Source organism: Falco biarmicus, chromosome 5 (assembly GCF_023638135.1).
Source record: "Falco biarmicus isolate bFalBia1 chromosome 5, bFalBia1.pri, whole genome shotgun sequence".
Classification (NCBI taxonomy): domain Eukaryota; kingdom Metazoa; phylum Chordata; class Aves; order Falconiformes; family Falconidae; genus Falco; species Falco biarmicus.
Window position 1 is genome coordinate 20,974,267 of NC_079292.1, and position 18,875 is coordinate 20,993,141.

An 18,875-nucleotide genomic window follows, 5' to 3' on the forward strand; every position below is an offset into this window, starting at 1 on the left:
GGCTCTTGGTCAACATGGAGGCTCCTGTCCCCTTTGCCAGACTTACCTGTAGGGTTCACTAAGCCCAGCCCTGCAAAGGGCAACTCACACCTGCCTGCTGCTGCATGTCCCTCTGCCCTACGCATGGCACATCCAAGGCATCCACAAAGCAAACATCGCGTGGGGTGGAGGGTCCTGCGGTCAGAAGCCTTGGGACCAGCTTCCTGGGCAGACAAATCTCTTTCCTGAGCATCTTCAGAGTTCAGGTTCACTTCAGGCTGCTGTCTTTTCCCCCTCTTTGTACCCAGTTGAGTACTTTTGGCTTGTACGTGCTGGTTGCTGCTGTTGTGTACGTTGTTTTCTCTTCCCCCCAGCTCTGTCACCGCTCCTTCAAGGATGGGTTTGTCCTTGGCTGGTTTTGGCACTCCAGAGACACTGGCACTCCTGAATCCAACTCTTCACCTCTTTCTACCTGGTCATTGATTTGCTTTTTGTCATTCTGACTATCTGCTGTTCCTTTCAACACCCTCCATAGGTGCTGTTTTGTCTCCTTCCCCTTTGCTGGGTTGGAATCACTATAGCCGTGCCGCTGTGTGCCTGGACGGTGCCCAGCCCGCAGCCTTGGCTGTGGGCCTGCCCTGTGCTTCTCCAACTGTTTTTACAGAAACACGGCGTTACTGAGGAGATGGGGAGGATCACCTTTGTTATAGTCTTGAGGTTTGTCTGTCTGCTGCTCCTCCAACCTCCTTACTCTTTTCCAGCCCTTCCTTTCCTCTGGGAAGCTGCTGGAGTGGGATCTGAGGCCAACCCAACTTGTCCTCCCCATCACTGTGCACCTCCACCTCTGCTCTTCCCACCTGCTTGCTCCCATTCCTACTCGCAGAGCCTTTCCCTCCCCTGTGGCCCTAGCAGCAGGTTTGTTCCTAGTTCTAAGCAAGCCTCAGTCTAATTGTTTTCTCTCCCAACAACCGCATGGGAGAGGGTCATACCACACCACTTCTGGCTCTCACCTGGTACCCACAGGAGGAAGCCCTGGGTGCTTGCAGCTTCACACCAAAGCAGACACCAGGTTGTACTGTCTGGCAGTGATCCTTCCTGTATGTGCGCACTGCCCTGCCCGGACACCCAACAAGTTGTTTGACTTCCTTGCTGCACCTCCATCTGTCCCAGCACACGCCACAGGGCCCCGGGGGGCAGAGGGTGTGCCTGGAGCTGGGTCAGTGCGTGAGCGCGCACCCTTATCTTGTGCAGTGCTCGCGAGCCACTGGCTCGTTTTCCTGTTGTAGCTGTTCTTCAACAGCCCAAACATCCCCTTCAGGTATTACTCCTCTCAACAATGTATTTTTAGCTTTGCATTCCTCCCAAGGAGGTCAAACTGCATGGCCTGCAAACCACACCCATTATCATCCTTTTTGCTTTTCTACCTCTGCTTCCGTGCACCATCCATTTTTCTTGTTACCCCCCCCATCTTCTAACAAGCTTTTCTGCTCTGCCCTGTTTACGTGCCCTGGTTCACGTGCCTGTACTACGAACCTGGGAACTTGTCCCGGTCCTCCCTCACCAACATTTGCCTTGTGCTTCTGGTAATAACCAATTTTTAAATGTTTCTGAGTTCTCACCCCACTCCTCACCTCCACTTCTGGTGGCACAGGAGTCCCAGTGATCACCAAACAGCATGCTGCTGGGTGGCAGAGGGGATGCTTCCAGCAGATGCACTGGAAGGAGCCACTGCCACGTCAGCACCTGGTCGGTCCACGCCCCCACCCGCCCCGTGGTCTCCCCACCGCAGCCCTCGGGGGCTGTTGTGCCCCTCTGCTCAGCGGTACTTGAGCCCATCTCAGCACTGTCTCCATCCCTAGCCTCAGCAGATTTCGACAGCACCCTGGCTCCTGCCCTGGGCTATTTTCTCTGGGCCTGAAGTCTCCAAGCTGCTTGTTACGTTATGTGTCCATTTGTCCGCGCTAGCCAATGGATGGGTGAGGGTGAGCATGGTCCTGCCCATCGCCCCCATCACAGTTTGTTTTCACGCAATAGAGGCAGTGTGAGGAAGCATTCGGGCTGATTTTAACTTAGTGGTGGAGAAGCTGGGGCCTGGCAGGAGGCTGTGGGGGCAGAATCACCCCCAGCGATGGCTCCTTCATCTCCGTTGACACAGCCTTGGACAAGTACCATCCCCCAAGGCAGGAAGGAGGCATGAGCCACCTGGCTCGCCGCCTGTTCCTGTTACTTATCTAGCAGCCGCAAAGCCTAGGGTACCTCAACCATAATACCTTTATTTGGAAGCACCTTCTCCCAAGCCCTGTGAAGGAATTTGGATTGTTCTCTGGCAGAAAGTGTAACACTGAAACAAGACAAGAACCACCACCTTCCCCGGGACAGTTGCAGTTGATGTTCAGTTGCTGGAAAGTCTAGGGATTGCTGAATTGCATGCTACCAGCCTCCTTCTGTAGCACCTGAACTGCTCACGAGCCTGCAGAGCCCTACTGCTGCTGACAGCCAAGTTGCTTGTGGTGAAGAACAGGGGCATCCTTCCAGACAGCTCCTGTCCCACCTCTCAGGGTCCATCACTTGTGCAGCAACTGCTCGTGGCTTTGCTGCCTGCACGGTGCAGGTGGTGGGAAGCTGGGCTGCCTCCAGCAGTGAGGGGCTACAGGTGGGCTTCCCACTGGGGCAGGGCCACAGCAGCCCCGCACCGCTGCTGGAAACCTGCCTGCGCCTTGCTTGAACCTTTCCAGGCACGAAGAGCCAAGTCCAGAGAGATCCTGCCTGGCTACAGATGGGCTGTGGGGAACTGCCGGGGATGTGCAAATCCTGTCAAGGCTTGGGGCAGCCCGGAGGCACGAGGACGAGGCAGCAGCCTAGGGAACAGCCCCCAGGGACTCATCATAGTAAGCTCTGAGCCCCTGGTGCTGCAGGGAGGGTCTCTTGCCCACCACCTCCTGACGGAAGTTTTGCCTCAGCCAGCCGTAGACCAAACTGTGCAGGAATCCCTGGAGGGAGACGGTCAGAGCCTGCGAGAGAGAAGGCAGCGGTGAGCGCTGCCTGTACCTGCCCCTGGGCTGCCCTGCGCGGCAGGAGCATGGCAAACCCCATTGCCCTCTCCATGCTGGAGAGGCGCTGTGTGGGATCAGCCCATGCAAGTGTACAGGCAGGGTGACACGGGGACACAAGAGGTGGCTTTCCTCTTGGTATGGTCAACTAAAACAAGACACGCATCTGGGAAGAGCTGAGAAGCAAAATACCAACCACCAAAGCAGGGGGAAGAGTCCCGGCAGAGCCGGGCTGGGACCAGGGCTGCCACTAGCAACTGGGGGCCTTTGCCTTGTGTCTGTCCCAGGTGGCACCTGTTTGGGTGTCTCCGGTGCAGGTTGGCAGCGCCTGCAGAGCTCACACTGCCCAGGGAGGCATCCCTCTGGTCAGCAGGGACCGGTGTGCTCCAGCAGCCCTGCCACTACTGCACCGGGACAGCAGAGGTCTCACAGCCCCCCCACCCCTCACCCCATCACCACTTACACGTCTGATGGGGACAAATGTCCCAGCTCCAGAGCCCAGGAAACAGGTTTTTACTTACTGTAGCAACATAGAGGACAAAGACGGAGGCAGGTTTGATGCTGGTGAAGGAGAGGAGGGTGAGGAGGAAAGCTGCGGGTGGAAGACAAAAGGACACTCCTTGGCCTCCCTCTCTCTGATAATGCTTCATCTGGGGTTTCCCTCCCTCAGTGGCGAATGCCCTGCCTCTGTCACAGCCTATTTCCCACGGCACAAGGGTCTACGTAGGACAGGCACCCGTGTGTGCAACAAGGTCCTTCTCAGCATGCTGCCCAAGGACCTTGGGGAGCTCACTGCCACAGGTTTCTGTAAGGCTGAAAGCATAAATGGGCCCCCCAAGGGATGAGATATTGCCAAAAAGCAGCTCCATCAAACACAATCCACCCTCCAGCTCAGGAAATGCCACTTCAAAAACCTGTCATTGTAAGAGCAGGGTGGGCTGAACCCAGGGACTGTCCTCTCGTTCTGGGTCTGCCCAGCCGCAGGGTCCTACAGACACCCGGGGGTTTTGCAGTTACTCAGTCTAAGCCTCTTGTCTCAGACCCAGGTGCTGTCCCAGCCCAGGAATAAAGGGACTGGAAGAGGAGCTGCGGTGGCTCAGGCCTGCCAGGGCTGCAGGAACTGCGGGGCATCCCCGCTCTGACTTGCCTGGTGCCCAGCAGAGCAGGAAAACCAGCTGGAAGTAGTGAGATATTTTGGTGACGCTGCGGATGCTCCTGCCAGCAAAGCCATCCTTCTCCAAGGTCAGCAAGGGCGCCGCGGCATTCCTCCGGCACCAAAGCTTCACCCTGTGGTACAGGAGCTGGGCAGCGGGAAAGGCATCAGCCGGAGCGCTGGCTGCTGCAGCTGCACCCTGCGCTCGCCCTGCTGCGCCGCTGGCTTACCGTGCAGCAGCTGAGCACCAGCAGCAGGTACAAGAAGAAGATGATCTTCTCCTCCAGGCCCACATCCTTCCTACCTACATACTGAGAGGCAATGGGAAATCAGCCCTGCCACAATCGGCTCCTTCCACAGGGGCAGGGCTGAGCCGCGCCGCAAGCCCCATGGCGCAGGAGCAGCCAGCATCAGGCACTGCCGGAGCTGGGAGCTACCCCTCTGCCTTGGCTCGAGCAGGGACACCCCTGCCCCATCCCTCCAGCCCACACACCGCTGGCCCACTGCCTTCCCTGTGTCCTGCTGAGCCCACCTGCCTTTGGCTGGACAGGGAACGGGAACGGCAGGGCACCTAGCAGCGCTCACCTTGTAGCAGATGTCCTGGGCGCGGTGGATGAGGAGCAAGCAGCTGAAAGGACAGAGGATATCGGTGGCAGTCCCCTAATCCCCCGCCCCAAAGCCTTCACCACCCAGAGGTGTCCCTTGCATGCCTTGCAGGGGCTGCAGCGTGCCCAAGCCCACTGGGAAGAGACAGGGGTGGACACTGCGGGCCCCTCTCGGGGTCAGGGTGGCAGGTGGGGAGTGTACCTGGAGCAGTAAAGGCTGTAGGTCTCGTGGGAGCTGTTGCCTTTCCATGGCACGATGGGGTCCATGTGTCTCGGCGCAATGTCGGTGAAGGAGGTGCCACGCGCGATCAGCTGTCCCAGGAGCGTGAGCGCCGGCACCAGCCTTGCAGGGAGGGGTGGAGGTGAGCACATCCATCCCATCCCAGGCAGAGCCGGGGGGGCCGGTGCTGTGCCACAGCCCCACTCGGGGTGCTGGGGGTTCCAGGGCTGGCAGCTGGCACCTACCAGGCCAGGATGTAGGGCAGCCCCTGCCACACGCTCTCCAGGCACCTGCTTCGCTCCTGCAGGGAGCAAACCTCTGGTGACTGGGGCTGCGGGTCTCACAGCAGCTCCAGGCTCCAGCCCCACTCTGCCAGGACACAGGGTGCAGGAGAAGCTGCTAACATCCCAGGGAAAGGGGCTGCCCTTGAACCCCTGCTGCAGTTCCCCGGGTCCCCACAGGGCCGGAGCAGCTGTGTGTGGAAAGGGCGATGCCTGGCTGCACCATGGCTGGGGCCACCAACCTGCAGAGCTGCCACGTGCCAGGCTCTCCAGCCTTGGACAGTGCGGTAGGCTTCATACGCGTAGACAACCACCATCAGGAATGAGACTGCATAGAAGGTCTGGGAGACGAGAGGGAGAGCAGGTTCCTGCTGTGCCCAGCACCTCAAAGGCACCTTCCCTCTTGCCTCCTGATGCTCTGCACCCCGACATCCCACCGTCCCCCCAGCAGACTTGGGCCAGGAGCAGCTGTGCAACAAGGGAGCAGCTGTGCGAGAGACGTGGCATGAAGAGCAAATGGCCCCGCGCTGCCCCTGCGCCCACCCTGGGGAGGGGAACGGGTGGCCTCACCGGCCGGCAGCTTTACAGGGCAGGCAGCTACAGGCAGCATTGGCCACCCTGGCCCATCTGTCTGTGCTGGGCTCTAGATGACATGAACAGGGTGTCCTGCCAGCAGGCCTGCAGCTGCAGTGATGGCCACCCTGTGCATTATGCAGCTGGGCAGGTTGGTAGGTACTAAGTGGAGCAGAGCTGGCCCCGCAGTGCTGAGCCTCTCCTGGTCCCTGTCCCCGTGTGTGGCTGAGGCAAAAGCCCCATCACCAGTGGGATGAGCCTGGGGGCAGGAGGGAAGCGACACTGCCCACTGCGGGGTCCACGCACCAGGCAGGGTGGAGAGCAGCCAGCGGAGGCGCAGGCACTGGGTGACTTTGGGCATGAAGGAGAAAGCACGTCTGCACCGGGAAAGCCGTGCCCTGCTCTGCTCTGGTGCACGTGAGAGACTGCATTCGGGTTGGCCATCCCAGCACTGGCAGAAGGGCACAGCAGGGGCAAGAGGGATGCTGTCAGGGCGATGTGGTGCTCATCTCACTGGGACTGGGGAGAAACACTAGGCACATTTCCCCAAGGAACTACTCTTGATGGCTCAGGACAATGGCAAGGGGAACAGGAGCTATTTCTCAGTAGGAGAAAGAGTCCCCCAACCCAGGACGTCCGCAGGGATACCCCAGCCCGCAGATGGGTCCCAGCTGTTCCCAGCGGTATCAGAGGAGGTGCCCAGCCCTTGGTGCAGCTGCCCCCTTACCGTGGCCAGCATCAGTCCATAGGGGCAGGCAGCGTACGCCAGGATGAAGAGCGGGGCTGGCAGCAGCTGGATGGTGGCTGTGCTCAGCAGCACAGCAGCAGCCAGGAAATCTGCCAGGGCGAGGAGGAAAAGGGGGCGAAGCTGGGGGACGGGACACAGCGTTAGCTCTGGCTGGCAGCATCACCCTGGCCCCAGCCGCCTCTCCCTGGTTTTGCAGAGCTGCTGCGGCCATGTCCCTTCCCTTGCTGGCCCGGAGTGGAGCTGGGAATGGCTGCCAGTGCTGCGGTGCTGGGCATCCCGCGCCTCCTGCCCCTCTCCCTGCCCCACTGTGCATTAAGCCCAGCAGCAGCAGTGCTGGCCCAGCTTTGCCTTGGACTTAGCCAAGGGCCAAAACCCATCCGTGCACCCTGGGAGCCGGTGGCACTCACCTGGATGTGGCAGCATTGCCTCTGCCAGGAGGTGACAGCAAGGACCGATCCGCTGCCCAGGAGGCTGGAAGAGATGGGGCCAGTGGTTAATGTCCTGGCAGAGCAGAGCAGATGGTGCCCCTGTGGTGCTTCCTGGTGAATCCATCCCAGCCAGGACTCTGAGCTCAGCCTCCCCTGGGGCTGGCAGGGACGGGGTGTGGGGGTGACAGAGCAGGGTGCTGGGCCGGTTGCAAGGCCAGAGACATGCGCCCCAGGTCCAGGGGCTGAGTGGGGTGCGGGTGAGGCACGAGGCCACATGCAGACAGGGCTATGGTGGCTGCCTCCCCCCAGCACCGCAGGGCCCAGCCATGGCCAAAAGGTCGGGGGACAGAACACACCTCAGCAGCGAGGCCGGCAGGTAGATGCACGTCAGCACGAAGACCTGAAGGAGAGAGGTTGAGGGCAGGGGCTCAGGTGTCCGGCAGCGGGGCCACAGGGGGAGCCTCAGCTGCCCCACGGCATGGGAGGACACGGAGCACAGGTGGACCCACTCCCTTGGGCGTCCCTGGCTGAAGCAGCAGCGGGTGGCCGGTGCCAACGTGTCACCGTGGAGCCTGTAGAGCTGAGGCAGAAGTGTCTTCCCCAAGAAGCTGTGCCCAGGAGCTGAAGCCCTTCGCTGGTGGTGGGCAAAGTGGTGGGGCCAGCGGTTGGTTCCTCGCCAGTGCTGCGGCGCAGCTGCATGGGACGGGCCTCTCGGCGCTGGCTGCACGAGGGGTTTTCCCTGCTGCATCCTCCTGAGCTCGCCTCACCGCGGCACCCAGGTTTCCCCTGCCCAGGGCTGGGGAGCGCCAAGAAGCCGCGTCCTGCTCCGGGCGGTGCTGCCGAGAGCGGCTCCCAGGCGGCAAGGGGCTGCCATGGAGGAACCAGCGGGGCTGCCGGAGCTGGATGGCTCCCAGGGCCGGTGAGTCACGCAGAGACAGCGGAGCAGGAGCGCCGCTCAGGCCCTGCCCAGCACAAGCCTGCAAAGCCCTGGGCCAGGCAGCTGGGACCCCTTTGCCGCGGCCACCTTTTGCAGCACCCCCAGAGCGCTGCTCCCCATCTCCAGCATGAAGGAAGCCCCCAAAGCCTGACCAGGGTCTGCAGCATTTGGCAGCAGCTTTCCCAGGTCTCTCCAGAGGGTTTCCTGGATGCACATGCCTTTACCTGGTTATCCGAGAGAGCCGACAGGTGTTCCTCTTCACTGGCCATGGGCAAGCAGCTGGGAGCCAAGAGCCTTCCCAGCTCTTCTCTGCCACCGGGCACAGCCTGGGGACGGGCCAGCAGCTGGCAGCACCGGAGAGGATGGCAGAGGATGGCACCGGAGCAGCTCCCACAGCCGCTGCTGGCTGGGCTCACTCCACACCTTGTCTGCGGGGACACGGCCACAGTGGTGCCTGCACGGTGCAGCTGGAGGAACCTGCCCGGCCAGAGCGGCAGGAACTGCTCCACAGACATGCAGGCTGCTACGTGCAAGCCCTGCGAGCAGGGAGGGGATCAGCCCCTTGTCCTCGCGGAGCCCAGGCGAGTGAGCGGCAGCCTCCTTCGGACCTCCCTCTTGCACGCTGGGGAGCGAGAGTGCAGCAAGACACAGCTCCCGGCAGGCGCTGGGGCCCTTCTCCATCCCCTGTGCAAAACAGTGTGTGCAAGCACGGACAGGCACCCCTGCAGCTGCTGCTACAGGCACAGGCAGACTTCTTGCTAAAAGGGGAAACTGAGGCAAGGGAAAAGGGTCAGCAGGGCAGAGGAAACCTGTGTAAAGCAAGCCCCAGTGCCATGACCAGTGCTAAGACCACGGACTATGCCAGCGTGCCACTGGAGGGCTGCTCTGCCAACACCAGGCGGCCAGGCACGCGCAGGGACAGGAGGGCCCGGTGCAGGCTGCAGGATGCGGCCATGCCCCAGCGGCTGCCACAGCGGGAAGCGCCAGGAGCCAAGGCCCACACATGCACACCGCAGATGTGCATGAAACGCTGGTAAAAACGTACCCAGCGTGGAGCCCCTCTGCGTCTGCTCACAGGCACCGACACAGGACTGGAGGTGCAGAAATGAAGTATTTGTATTCCCATACTTACAGAAGCCTCGGGAAATCAACGGTTTTGACAAGTTTTTGGCAATTTTGAAATCAAGGGGGTTCTAATAAGAAAATATCCCCTTGGGCCAAGCCACATCCAGCACCGTTCAGGCCTAGCCGAGACCTGCCAGGTCCCCGCAATAACCACCCCACTGTAAAATGTTTTTCACTGAAGTGTGTGGGCCAGGATCACTAAACCCACAAAACCCAATCTTCTCTCTACATTTTCTTTCTGCTCAAATACAGCATCTCTGTCCGTCACAAGCCATCACGTAATACTGTTCCTAAGGCAGAGTGGGGTGTTCATACCCTGCAGTGGTGCTGTGTCCGCACCTCCAGCGATGCTCACACTTCCCAATGATCTAACTGCAACAACAAGTCAAATTCACAAGCCAAAAAAGTCATTTTTTCACATCCGTTCAAGCAGAATTTTTGCAAGCCCAGAGAACGGGAACGCCGCAGCTGGGCTGGGCTGTGCAGTTAGCAGCCAGGGTGGGTGGCTCTGGCAGACCCCGGCACCATGGGCAAGAGGCTCTGCAGTCTGGCAAGGAGAGGCAGCGCCGAGCCCTGCACGCTCAGCGAGGCTGGGGGCAGAGTGCTGCATAAGCACGCGCCGGCAGCCAGCCTACGCACAGCTCACCACTTAAACCACAGGTGACCAAACAGCAGTTACACTTCAAACAGGTTTTTTTACTTTTATTTCAGGGGCATTGGCTGAATGAAGACAGGAAAGACGGAGGGATGTTGGGGAGGGTCTGAAGGATGGAGGATTAGGGAGAGGGGCTGGAGAGGGACAGAGAAAGGAACTGCACTGGGAGAGCTGCACAAGGTTGATGGCAATGCAGAGGACTTTGCTTTGGCAGCTCCTAGAGATGTTACCCCATGGCTGCCTCCTTTGTAGCTGTTCCTTTTTTCCTCCATCACGTGAGGAAATGCTCTTTAAACCCTGCTGGTCACTGGGCAGTAGCTCCACAGGGTCCCAGCTGGACCCTATTTTGTTTCTCTCCTCACCACCACGGCCATGGCTGCAGCCTTCCCGTCTGCCAGTTGCTCTCCAGTTTGGCTGGCAATTTTTCCTGCCCAGGACCACAGGAGGAAGCCAGACCTGCAGGTAGGGAAGAGACAGCTCCCACTGCTCCAGGCACAGCAGAGTGGGTCCTGCTGCATCTGACAACCATCACAAAACCCACCACCACTTTGGATCTATGCTTGGTTACTTCATTCTCCAGGTAGAGGCTCTTCCAGAAAAGCATGAGGCAAAGGGCAAACAGGGATCTCTCCTCAGCCTGGGCAGCAAAGCAAAAGCTGGAGGAAGCATCATCACCCTCAGGCTTTGCAGGAACAGCTCCTGCTCCTGCAGGGTTTGATGCTGAGCAATCTCCATGGCTTCAGAGGCACCACTTGATTCAACCCTTCCAAACTGGGACCAGAGACTGGGCTCTTCTCAGCAGATCCCTTGGCTGAGCCAATAGTCATATCGTTGAGAAGTGTTTCAAAGGTGAGGAGACCAAGACCAAGACTGCTCCCTGGAAGGAACTCTCCAATTTCTATTTAGTTGCCCCCATCAGAGCAACATGAGGATCCTGCGTGGGACCTAGTGCTGACGCTCTCAGCCTGGCCTCTGTGCAGAGGCAGTGTCCATGCCAGCATGAGTAACTGCTGACCGATCGGCTTTGTCATCCCCTCCCGAGACCTCCAGCAGGCAAAGGTTCCGCCTGGGTTTTCCCTGAGGATTTTCTGAGGAGAAATTGGCACCAAGCATTGCATTAAACGGAGCACTGCCCTCACCTTCAGCAAGGTGAGATTTGTGGAGCAGATCTCCGCCACTGACAGGACAAGGACCGCTGGCACAGCACTGAGAGGGGAAAGGACTCCACCCTGTTCAGCTGCTTAAGCTCTCCGCATATCCCAGGCACTTGAATTGCAGAAGTGCTCGCAGTCTCTGGCTCCCCGTGCTAAGACGCTGTGAGGTGGGGAAGGGTGCAGGGGCTGGGGAGCCCTGCTCGGCTCCTGCAGCCTCTCGGAGCCCACTTCCTCTGCGAGAAAAACAGCGTGTGCTGTGCTGGCCTCGCTCGAGTAAGAGCTGCAGCAGCTGTAAAGCTGCAGCCATGCAAGGACCGTGCACTCAGGAGCAAGCATAACCTGCGCTGAGCAGTGGGGCTTGTCTGGCTGGAGTGGCAATGGCTCATCCACCCGGCTGAGCCGGTGCAAGCCGCCAATGGCACCGATGCTGCCCAGAGGCACAGCAGCTCCCTCTTGGCATTGAGAGCTGCTAAATCAACCTGTTTGTTAACTCAGCTCCAGGACTCGTGAGAAGCCTGGGGATTGTTAAAACAAGACATAATGCCAGTGTTTACAAAAACTTTCCCTGTACTCTGGGACTGGGAAGTTGTGCTTCAGTAGCCAAGCTTTAATTAAAAACAAAGCAGGTGCATGAAAACAAAACTCAAGTGAGATTTGGCCTACGCAGCTGAGAAAGCTCTAGAAGCTTCAGCAGAAGCACAGCTGGGAGTAGCTGGTTCCCAGGGCTGCAGGCAACCACCCAACCTCTCTGGAAGCAAAACATCCCTCCTTGGTTTTAAGAAAGTAGTGACCATTTAAATAACAGCACAAACACTTCCTGATGGGCACTTTTCCAGGAGATCCAGCCAGCACAGCTCTTCCGGCCTTGCAGAGATGCTCCTTCCCGTTTTAGATAACTTAATGCCAACAGGCAGCACTGGACACACAATAGCTGGCGTGCTCATATTTTTTCTCCTGACCTTGCATACCCTTCATTACAGACAGCATCAGCAACCTGCCCCAGACCTCAGCAGCAGCTCACTGCAGCAGACAACATTTTGGACAGAAAAACCCGCCTTGCTGCCCCACAGAACCTCTCCCACCTGCAGAGCCCAAAGGCCCTGTGTGAGCTGCCCTGAGATACAGCATTGCCCCCACGGCCACATGGACCAGCCAGGACCCAGGCTTGGCCACGGTCGCTGAGCCCTCTCATGCTACTTGCTGCTTTCCTTGTGCGTCGCTTTTCACAGTCAGGTCCCATCCCACGGCATCAGGCCCTGGCAGTGCCGGGGGTGGCTGCAGCAGGAGGGATGCTGCACCCTAGTGTCCCTGTCCCTGGGGACTGGGCAACTGGTGGGTGCCATCTAGTGGCCTCAGCACCCAGGGGATCGGCTGGGGAGATCCCCGGGGACCCAGTCTTGTCCCTCAGACAGGCAGCTGCTTCCCTTGTCTCAGCCATCAGCCTGGCAGGGGGGAGACGGAAGGCAAAGGGAAGGCAACGGGGTAAAGCCAGCCACTGCCCTTGACTGGTGAAAATATGAGCTTTGAGGGTGAAACAGCGCGTTCCCCTTCCCCAGCCTGTCGGCTCTCCAGGTACCCAAGCACAGAGCTCAAACAACAACAGGGAAGTCACGTTCCTGCCGCAGCAGAGGGGAGAGGAGTGTGCTTGTGCCAGTGCTGGTCTCGCACGGAGCCTGCCAGCTGCCCTCTCCGTCCCCCAGCATGCTCACAGCTGCACACCGCAGGTGTCCAAGGCCCTGACCCTTCTCACACAGTCTACCAATAATCAAACCACACACTCCGGCTTTACTCTTGCAACCGTCCCCAAAACGCCTATTACAGCCATCTTCCCACTGAGCCAGCACTTTCAGCTCCGTCACTCTGGGCCTAAGCAGTCAGGAGCCAGCAGATCCGGTGCACAACTGCAAAAAGCAGGAACACCAGCAGGGAGCTTAGAGTGGTCCACCAAAGCCAGCAGTGTTTCAGAATGCTTTGGCTTCCTTCCTGCCATGCTCACCAATTTGCAAGGAAGTTACGCAAGAATTTCAAGGTCTACACAGCTACTGGTCAGGCCTTCATCCTCACAGCGTTTACTCCAAGCTCAGGGCACATGCTGCCCCCAGAGCTTCTGCCCCTCACTGCTGCTTGCTTCTTCTATCCCAGCAGCGGCAATGCCCTGCTTCCAAAAACATGGCAGAATATCAAAACTTCACTGAAACTCCCAAACGCTCAGAAAATAACTGCTAAGGGTCAGCGGGCCTATTTCAGCCTTTCCTCTGTTTGCTTTCTGCAGCACCCTGGTTCCCATCTCAAACAGGGTCAGAAAGCTCAGGTATCTGCCTTGAAAAGAACTGTTACATAGCACCTTCTGGTCTGGCACTGGTGTGGAATCACTGCATGCACCACCGCAGTTACAAGGGTTCAAACGTAAATACCTAGGACGTAAATACCTAGGATATCTTTCCTCCTTCCTGGGAAACACCGGTAGCTGCAGAGAGAATCCCTGGTCGGTAACGCGAGCACACTGTAACGTGCTGTGCCATCGGCTGGTCCCCAGTGCCACCAGGAGCTGCTGTATCCACTGGTATAAATTTGGCTCTAGGTAAAAAAACCTGATGAGAAATTGCTCAAGATTTTCTGCATTTGGATGATGCTGGTAGGTAAAGACTCATCCTTCTTGCAGGCTTTCAGCTCTTTGTCTTGTTATTTTAGCACCGTGTTAAGTGCTTCCCCACCACCTTCCCCACCACCTTTGAATCTTTTGAGTCACAAGCCTGCCTGGTGTTTGAAGACACAAGCAAGTTCCACTCTAACAGAGCTCCTCACCCCATGCCTGACAGGTAGGGATACTATAAAATTGTGTTTAAAAAAGCATCAGTATCTTCAATTACTTTCTTTTTTTAAAAATCAAGTTCCAACTCAGAGCAAATTCTCACACCAGACAGCAAGAGCGCTGTGATCCTATTGGAATAGTTGGCACAATTCTACTTCAAATTAGTGCTAAGAGCACTAGTTAAACCAAATTCTTTGCTGAAAGCTCCCCATTCCCTCGCATGGTTGGAAAGACGTTACACCACGAGTGAAGTGGTCTTAGTTAATAATCAGAAACATGTTACTATGCAAAAGCAATTAGGAATAAAAGACACCATCTCATCTCTTCCCAGAAAGCCACCAGCTGCTGTAAGCTGACTGCTTGGTAATAGTTTGCTTTTCTTCTGGGCTGAAATGCAGAATAGTCAATATGGCCGTTAGAGTCTGCTGGCGACCAAGAGAATCTGGCAGTGTCAAAAATCTATAAACAATGTTTTTGAGGTATTCCAGGTTGGCTCCCTCTCTGCTCTTATCTCTGAAATTCTTCTCGATTTCGCTTTGAAGTGCGGATACCTGGTCCTGGTGCTTCTCCTCCTCAACTAAGATTTTCTCCTGGAGCTGGTGAACTTGCATTTCCAGCTTGTGCTTCTGCTTCCTCAGTGCTACAATTTCCACTTCTTTGCGAGCCAGCTGCTCTGCGTACAAGAAGAAGGTGGGCTCGCTGGTGGTGGAGAGATGAAAAGCCTGGGGCAGAATGTCGGAGGAATCATTACCTGGTGAGTCATCGCTGGTAACGTCAGTCCCTGATGCCAGGTAGGTTTTGGATCCTTGAAGCCCATAAGGCAACACGACAGATCTCAGCTGTTCCAGCTCTTGGTCCTTTTCTGCCAGCACCGCCAGTGCTCGATCCCGCTGTTTGTGCATCTCCTCCTCCAGCTTCAGTGCCCGTTCCCTGTAGTCCAGCTGACATCGCTCTAATTCCTGCTTATGAATTTGCTGCAGCTGGGACAACTCTTGCTTCTTGGCTTCCATGTCTTGCTGGTGCTGCTTCTCTATTTCATCAGAAGACAGCTGAAGGGCAATGTATTTCTCTTTCAGGTCAGCCAGCTGCTCTTGAGCTTCCTCCAGTTCTTTAGCCAGATTGCCATCTTTGGCTGACTTGTTCTTGAGAACCACTTGTGCCCTCATCTTGTACCTTTCAAACTCTTCCTTCAGCTGCTTCAGCTCCTGCTGATAGTACAAAGCAGTGGCCTTCTCGCCATCCCCAGCCTCAGTGCCCTTTGGCAGCTCCAGCTCACACAGCTTCTCGATGTCCAGGGTGGGTTGACTCTTCTTAGCTGCTGCCTGCAAGAGCTTTTTCAGCTTCTCCATTTTATCCTTTAGAACATTAACATCAAGATTGGCTTCTTCTACGTGAATATCAACAGGGGATCGGCTGGAGGCAGCAATGGCCAGGGTTTTGTTCTCCACATCCAACTGCACAATGCGGTCCTTTAACTTCTGAATGATCGCCTGGTCTTTCTGCTTGGCTTTTTCGTAAGTGCCAAGTAGCTCCGACACTTCAGAGACTTGGGCCTCCAAGTCAGCCACTCGCCGCTCCTCCATCTGGGCATGCTGGCGGAGCTGCTCTTCTGCCTGTGCAGTCTGGGAGCAAAGAGACATGGCAGGGTTAGATTCGTTCAATGCTCTGGACAGGAGGTCTCCAGTTTACACAGGGGCTTAATTCTGCTCTGCTGAACTCCAAACAAGTGCGGGCTATCCTTTTCCCTAGAACCCTGACTTGCCTTTTTGGATATTTATTTTGGGATAAACTAAACTAAAAGCATTTTTCGTTTTGCTCCCGGCTCTGCAGAGTTCCTGTTACCAGCATTATCTGCGTTGCTGTAGGTGTGTGGCAGGGAGGGAAGCAGCAAACTCTTGCCACAGTCTGCTACAGGATTTTTTAAAAACGTGTGCATGCTCTAAAGCTTTCATGCATCTTACTGCAATTTACTTAAATCCTATGCTTCGTTGCACTGATAATAATATAATTCAGTGGTTTCTGAGTAACTACAGCAAGCACCTGGTGTTTCATGGTTTTTACAGCATTGAGATCTGACTGTTAAGTGCTCTGGAGAATGGCAGCACTTGACAATCACCATTGTGAACTAAAACACAGCCAGAGTCAGATCACCTTCACCTCTGTCAGAGGGAAGCTGTTAGAGACCACTTCAAAAAAAAAAAAAAAAAAAAAAAAAAGCAAATTGCATTAAACCAGCCTGATGCTTCAGATTAGAAAGAAGAAAACTTGTTCCAGAGTGCAAGGAGATGAGGAAGATCTCATTTCAGTGTTTCCAGATGCAAATCTGGTTACTGGTGCCAAACCCCTGATGCCAACCCCTGAGCACCTTGCCCCAAAACCCACAGTTACACAAGTTCCTCTTTTCCACCATATCCCTCTTCTCAGCTCTTCGCTCTCGCCCTGCATGCACACACTAGAGCCTTTCTCCTGTATTTATCCTTCTTCTTTCCCCAGAGCACTCAGAGTTTCACTGAAGAAGGTTAGTTTTCATGAGCTCCTGTAATTGTACCTTGCATTGCACTTAGATACTCTACAGAGACAAGACCACACTCACTGCCACAGGGGCAGAGGAAAGATCCCTCCTCCCAAGCTCAGCCACTGCCACACCTGACGGTAACATATTCAGAACCAAATGACACTGTGGAGGACAGTCACCACATAATCACCTCAAAGGTTGACCACCCCCTGACTAATGACTTATACATTGCATCACAAACAGCTTTTATTTTCCTCTGGGACTATCATCCCATCAGTCAAAGCCGTGATGCTCTGATTTATTTCAAAATTCTCGGACTCTGAGGGACCAGGAAAGGGAATTTGTGCTCCTCCAGCCTCGCACCCCACCCCAGTCACTGCTGATACATCCCACCCAGTGAGCTGCTCCAGGGCCCAGACAAGGAATTACCTTCTTCATCTCCTGCAACAGCTGCACTTGGAAGTGGTTCTTAAGGCTGGCCATCTCCTCCTGCAGATCCTGTATCCGGGGATCTGGCTTCTTGCTGTCCTCCTGAACAGCTTGCAGCTCTCTCCTCAGGTCTTCCACCTCCTGGCTCAGCTGCTTGATCTGCAGCTCATACCCCTCTGCGCGGTCAGCCATGCACGTCCTGCCGGCCAACGCCTCCCTGGTCTCCTCCAGCTTCAGCTCTGTATCCTGGCGCAAGGTCCTCTCGTTCTGCAGCAGCTTCTGCAGCTCTCGCAGCATAACAGCGTGGTCACCCTGCTCCTGGGCTCGGTCGTGCTGCTGGGTGATCAGACGGGCTTTTGTCTCGGCTAGCTGGTCCTGGACAGACTTCAGCTCTGTCTCCAACTTCTCGGTCTCATCCTCTGCTTTCTTAATGGCATCATCCAGGTCCTGCTTCATCTTCTTCTTGTCTGCTTGGTACGAGGCTTCCATGCGGGACTTCTCCTGCGTGACTGTTGACAGAGCACTGGTCAAGGTGGCCAGCTGCGTCTTCAGCTGGAGCACTCTTTTATCAGCCTCACTAGCAGCAGATGATACATCCCCACTGCTTGTGCTGATGCCACTCTCTGAACCACTTGTCTCTTCTGATTTAAAAGAGGAAGTGGCAGCCGCGAGCTTATCATCCTCAGGCCCCGGTTCGCCCTTGGTACTGGCCAGACTGGCAGCAGTGTCTGCGCTGGTAGCTGTCCCTACGCTATCCTCACTGTGAACCGAGCTCCTGTCATCAGCAGAATCGGCAAAGGGCAGGCTGGAGCTAGCCATGGACGCAAGCTGAGCACTGCTCAAGCCAATATCTGCCTCATGAGACACGGACAATACTTTCAAGCTGGCTTCCAAGGCTTCTTTCTCTTTGAGTAGGCTCTTGTAGGCTCTAACGACATCCTTCAGCCGAACCTGGTACTGAAGAAGCTGCTTCTTTTGCGATTCAATAGTCTCTAGAAGGTCTTTTTTACTCGGGCCACCTCCAAAGTTCATGCCAAACTTCTCCATGATTCATGCAATCTGAAAGGAGAAAAACAGCACAAAAGGTAAATGAGCAGCAAAGACACACTGGCAGTCAACAGGAGCACGTAGCTAAGCAGGACCACATCCTGACCCCCGCCAGGACACCACGTGGTTAATAACTCTGCAATGCAGCTGCTACCCTGCACCCAGCCCTGCCAAGTACCCACTGCCCCAGGGGTCCTGCTCTGGGGGGAAACACATTTGTGCTACTCTGATGCCTCAAACTTCTCAACCAGAGCCAGAGAAAATGCTTTAACGCCTCGTACAGCAGCACGGCTGCAGCTGCTCTCCCTCAGGACTTCTTAATATATGTAATAAATAGGTCGATTTTCACTTTCCAAGAGAAACACTCCCCGGCCTGTCCCTGGGCTGCACAAGCACCCACTGTGACGGTAACCCAGCCTCTGCCAGCTCTGGGAATGAGGTGGGGGCAGCTCCTGGGGGTCCCTGTGGCAGAGGGCCAGGGGAAGAGGGGAGGGGAGTACAGGTGGGTGGGACAGGGATGTGGTGGGGCTTGTGGGTGGGGGGTGAGCAAGGCACGGGGCAGGGATTGGGGGCAGCCGCTGAGGTGAAGGGGCTGCGGTGCAGTGGCAGGGGGCGGCAGAGCCGGTGCAGGGGAGGCTCAGGAGAGGCTGTAGCGCCATGGCAGAGGGCCTGTGGGGCAGGAGGGGCTGACACCCGTGGGGCAGGGGGAGCCTATGGGGCGGGGGGCCCGTGGGGCAGGGGCAGAGGGGCTGGAGGCAGCCCAGCCATGGTACAGCAGAGGCCGTGGGGGCAGAGGCCCCGCGGGTCACAAGTGGCCGTGGGGGTCCTGTGCATCACGGGTGGCCGCGAGGGCAGAGGGCCTGTGGGTCACGGGTGGTCGCGGGGACCGAGGCCCTGTGCGTCACAGGTGGCCGTGGGGGTCCCGTGGGTCACGGGCGCCCGTGGGGCAGAGAGCCCGCGGGTCATGGGTGATCGTGGGGGTCCCGTGGGTCACGGGTGGCCGTGGGACAGAGGGCCCATGGGTCGCGGGTGGCCGTGGGGGTCCCGCGGCGTTTCCAGGGCAACCCGCACGCCGCCGCCAGCCTTACCTCCGGGTCGGTACAGGCTGCGCACGCGCACAGCGCCGCACGCCACTTCCGCCGGACGGGGCTACAGCGCGCGAGG

The 18,875-nt window shown here is 57.0% G+C and overlaps 2 protein-coding genes across 2 annotated transcripts; both read right to left on the reverse strand.

Moving 5' to 3' along the window:
* Positions 1-2,837: 2,837 nt before the first annotated feature.
* LOC130149744 (transmembrane protein 116-like) lies at positions 2,838-13,821 on the reverse strand. The gene is made up of 11 exons (XM_056339718.1): positions 7,394-13,821; positions 7,017-7,080; positions 6,589-6,729; positions 5,531-5,629; positions 5,253-5,308; positions 4,990-5,130; positions 4,768-4,810; positions 4,413-4,493; positions 4,177-4,330; positions 3,551-3,621; positions 2,838-2,990 (listed from the first exon to the last, which is right to left on the reverse strand). Exons 1-11 carry the CDS (start codon positions 7,783-7,785, stop codon positions 2,838-2,840), a joined length of 1,395 nt encoding a protein of 464 aa, XP_056195693.1. The 5' UTR covers positions 7,786-13,821.
* A 146-nt stretch (positions 13,822-13,967) lies between these two features.
* On the reverse strand, positions 13,968-18,838 carry GCC1 (GRIP and coiled-coil domain containing 1). Its single transcript, XM_056341008.1, has 3 exons — positions 18,800-18,838; positions 16,665-17,723; positions 13,968-15,342 (listed from the first exon to the last, which is right to left on the reverse strand). Exons 2-3 carry the CDS (start codon positions 17,709-17,711, stop codon positions 14,038-14,040), a joined length of 2,352 nt encoding a protein of 783 aa, XP_056196983.1. The 5' UTR covers positions 17,712-17,723; positions 18,800-18,838; the 3' UTR covers positions 13,968-14,037.
* Positions 18,839-18,875: the final 37 nt, after the last annotated feature.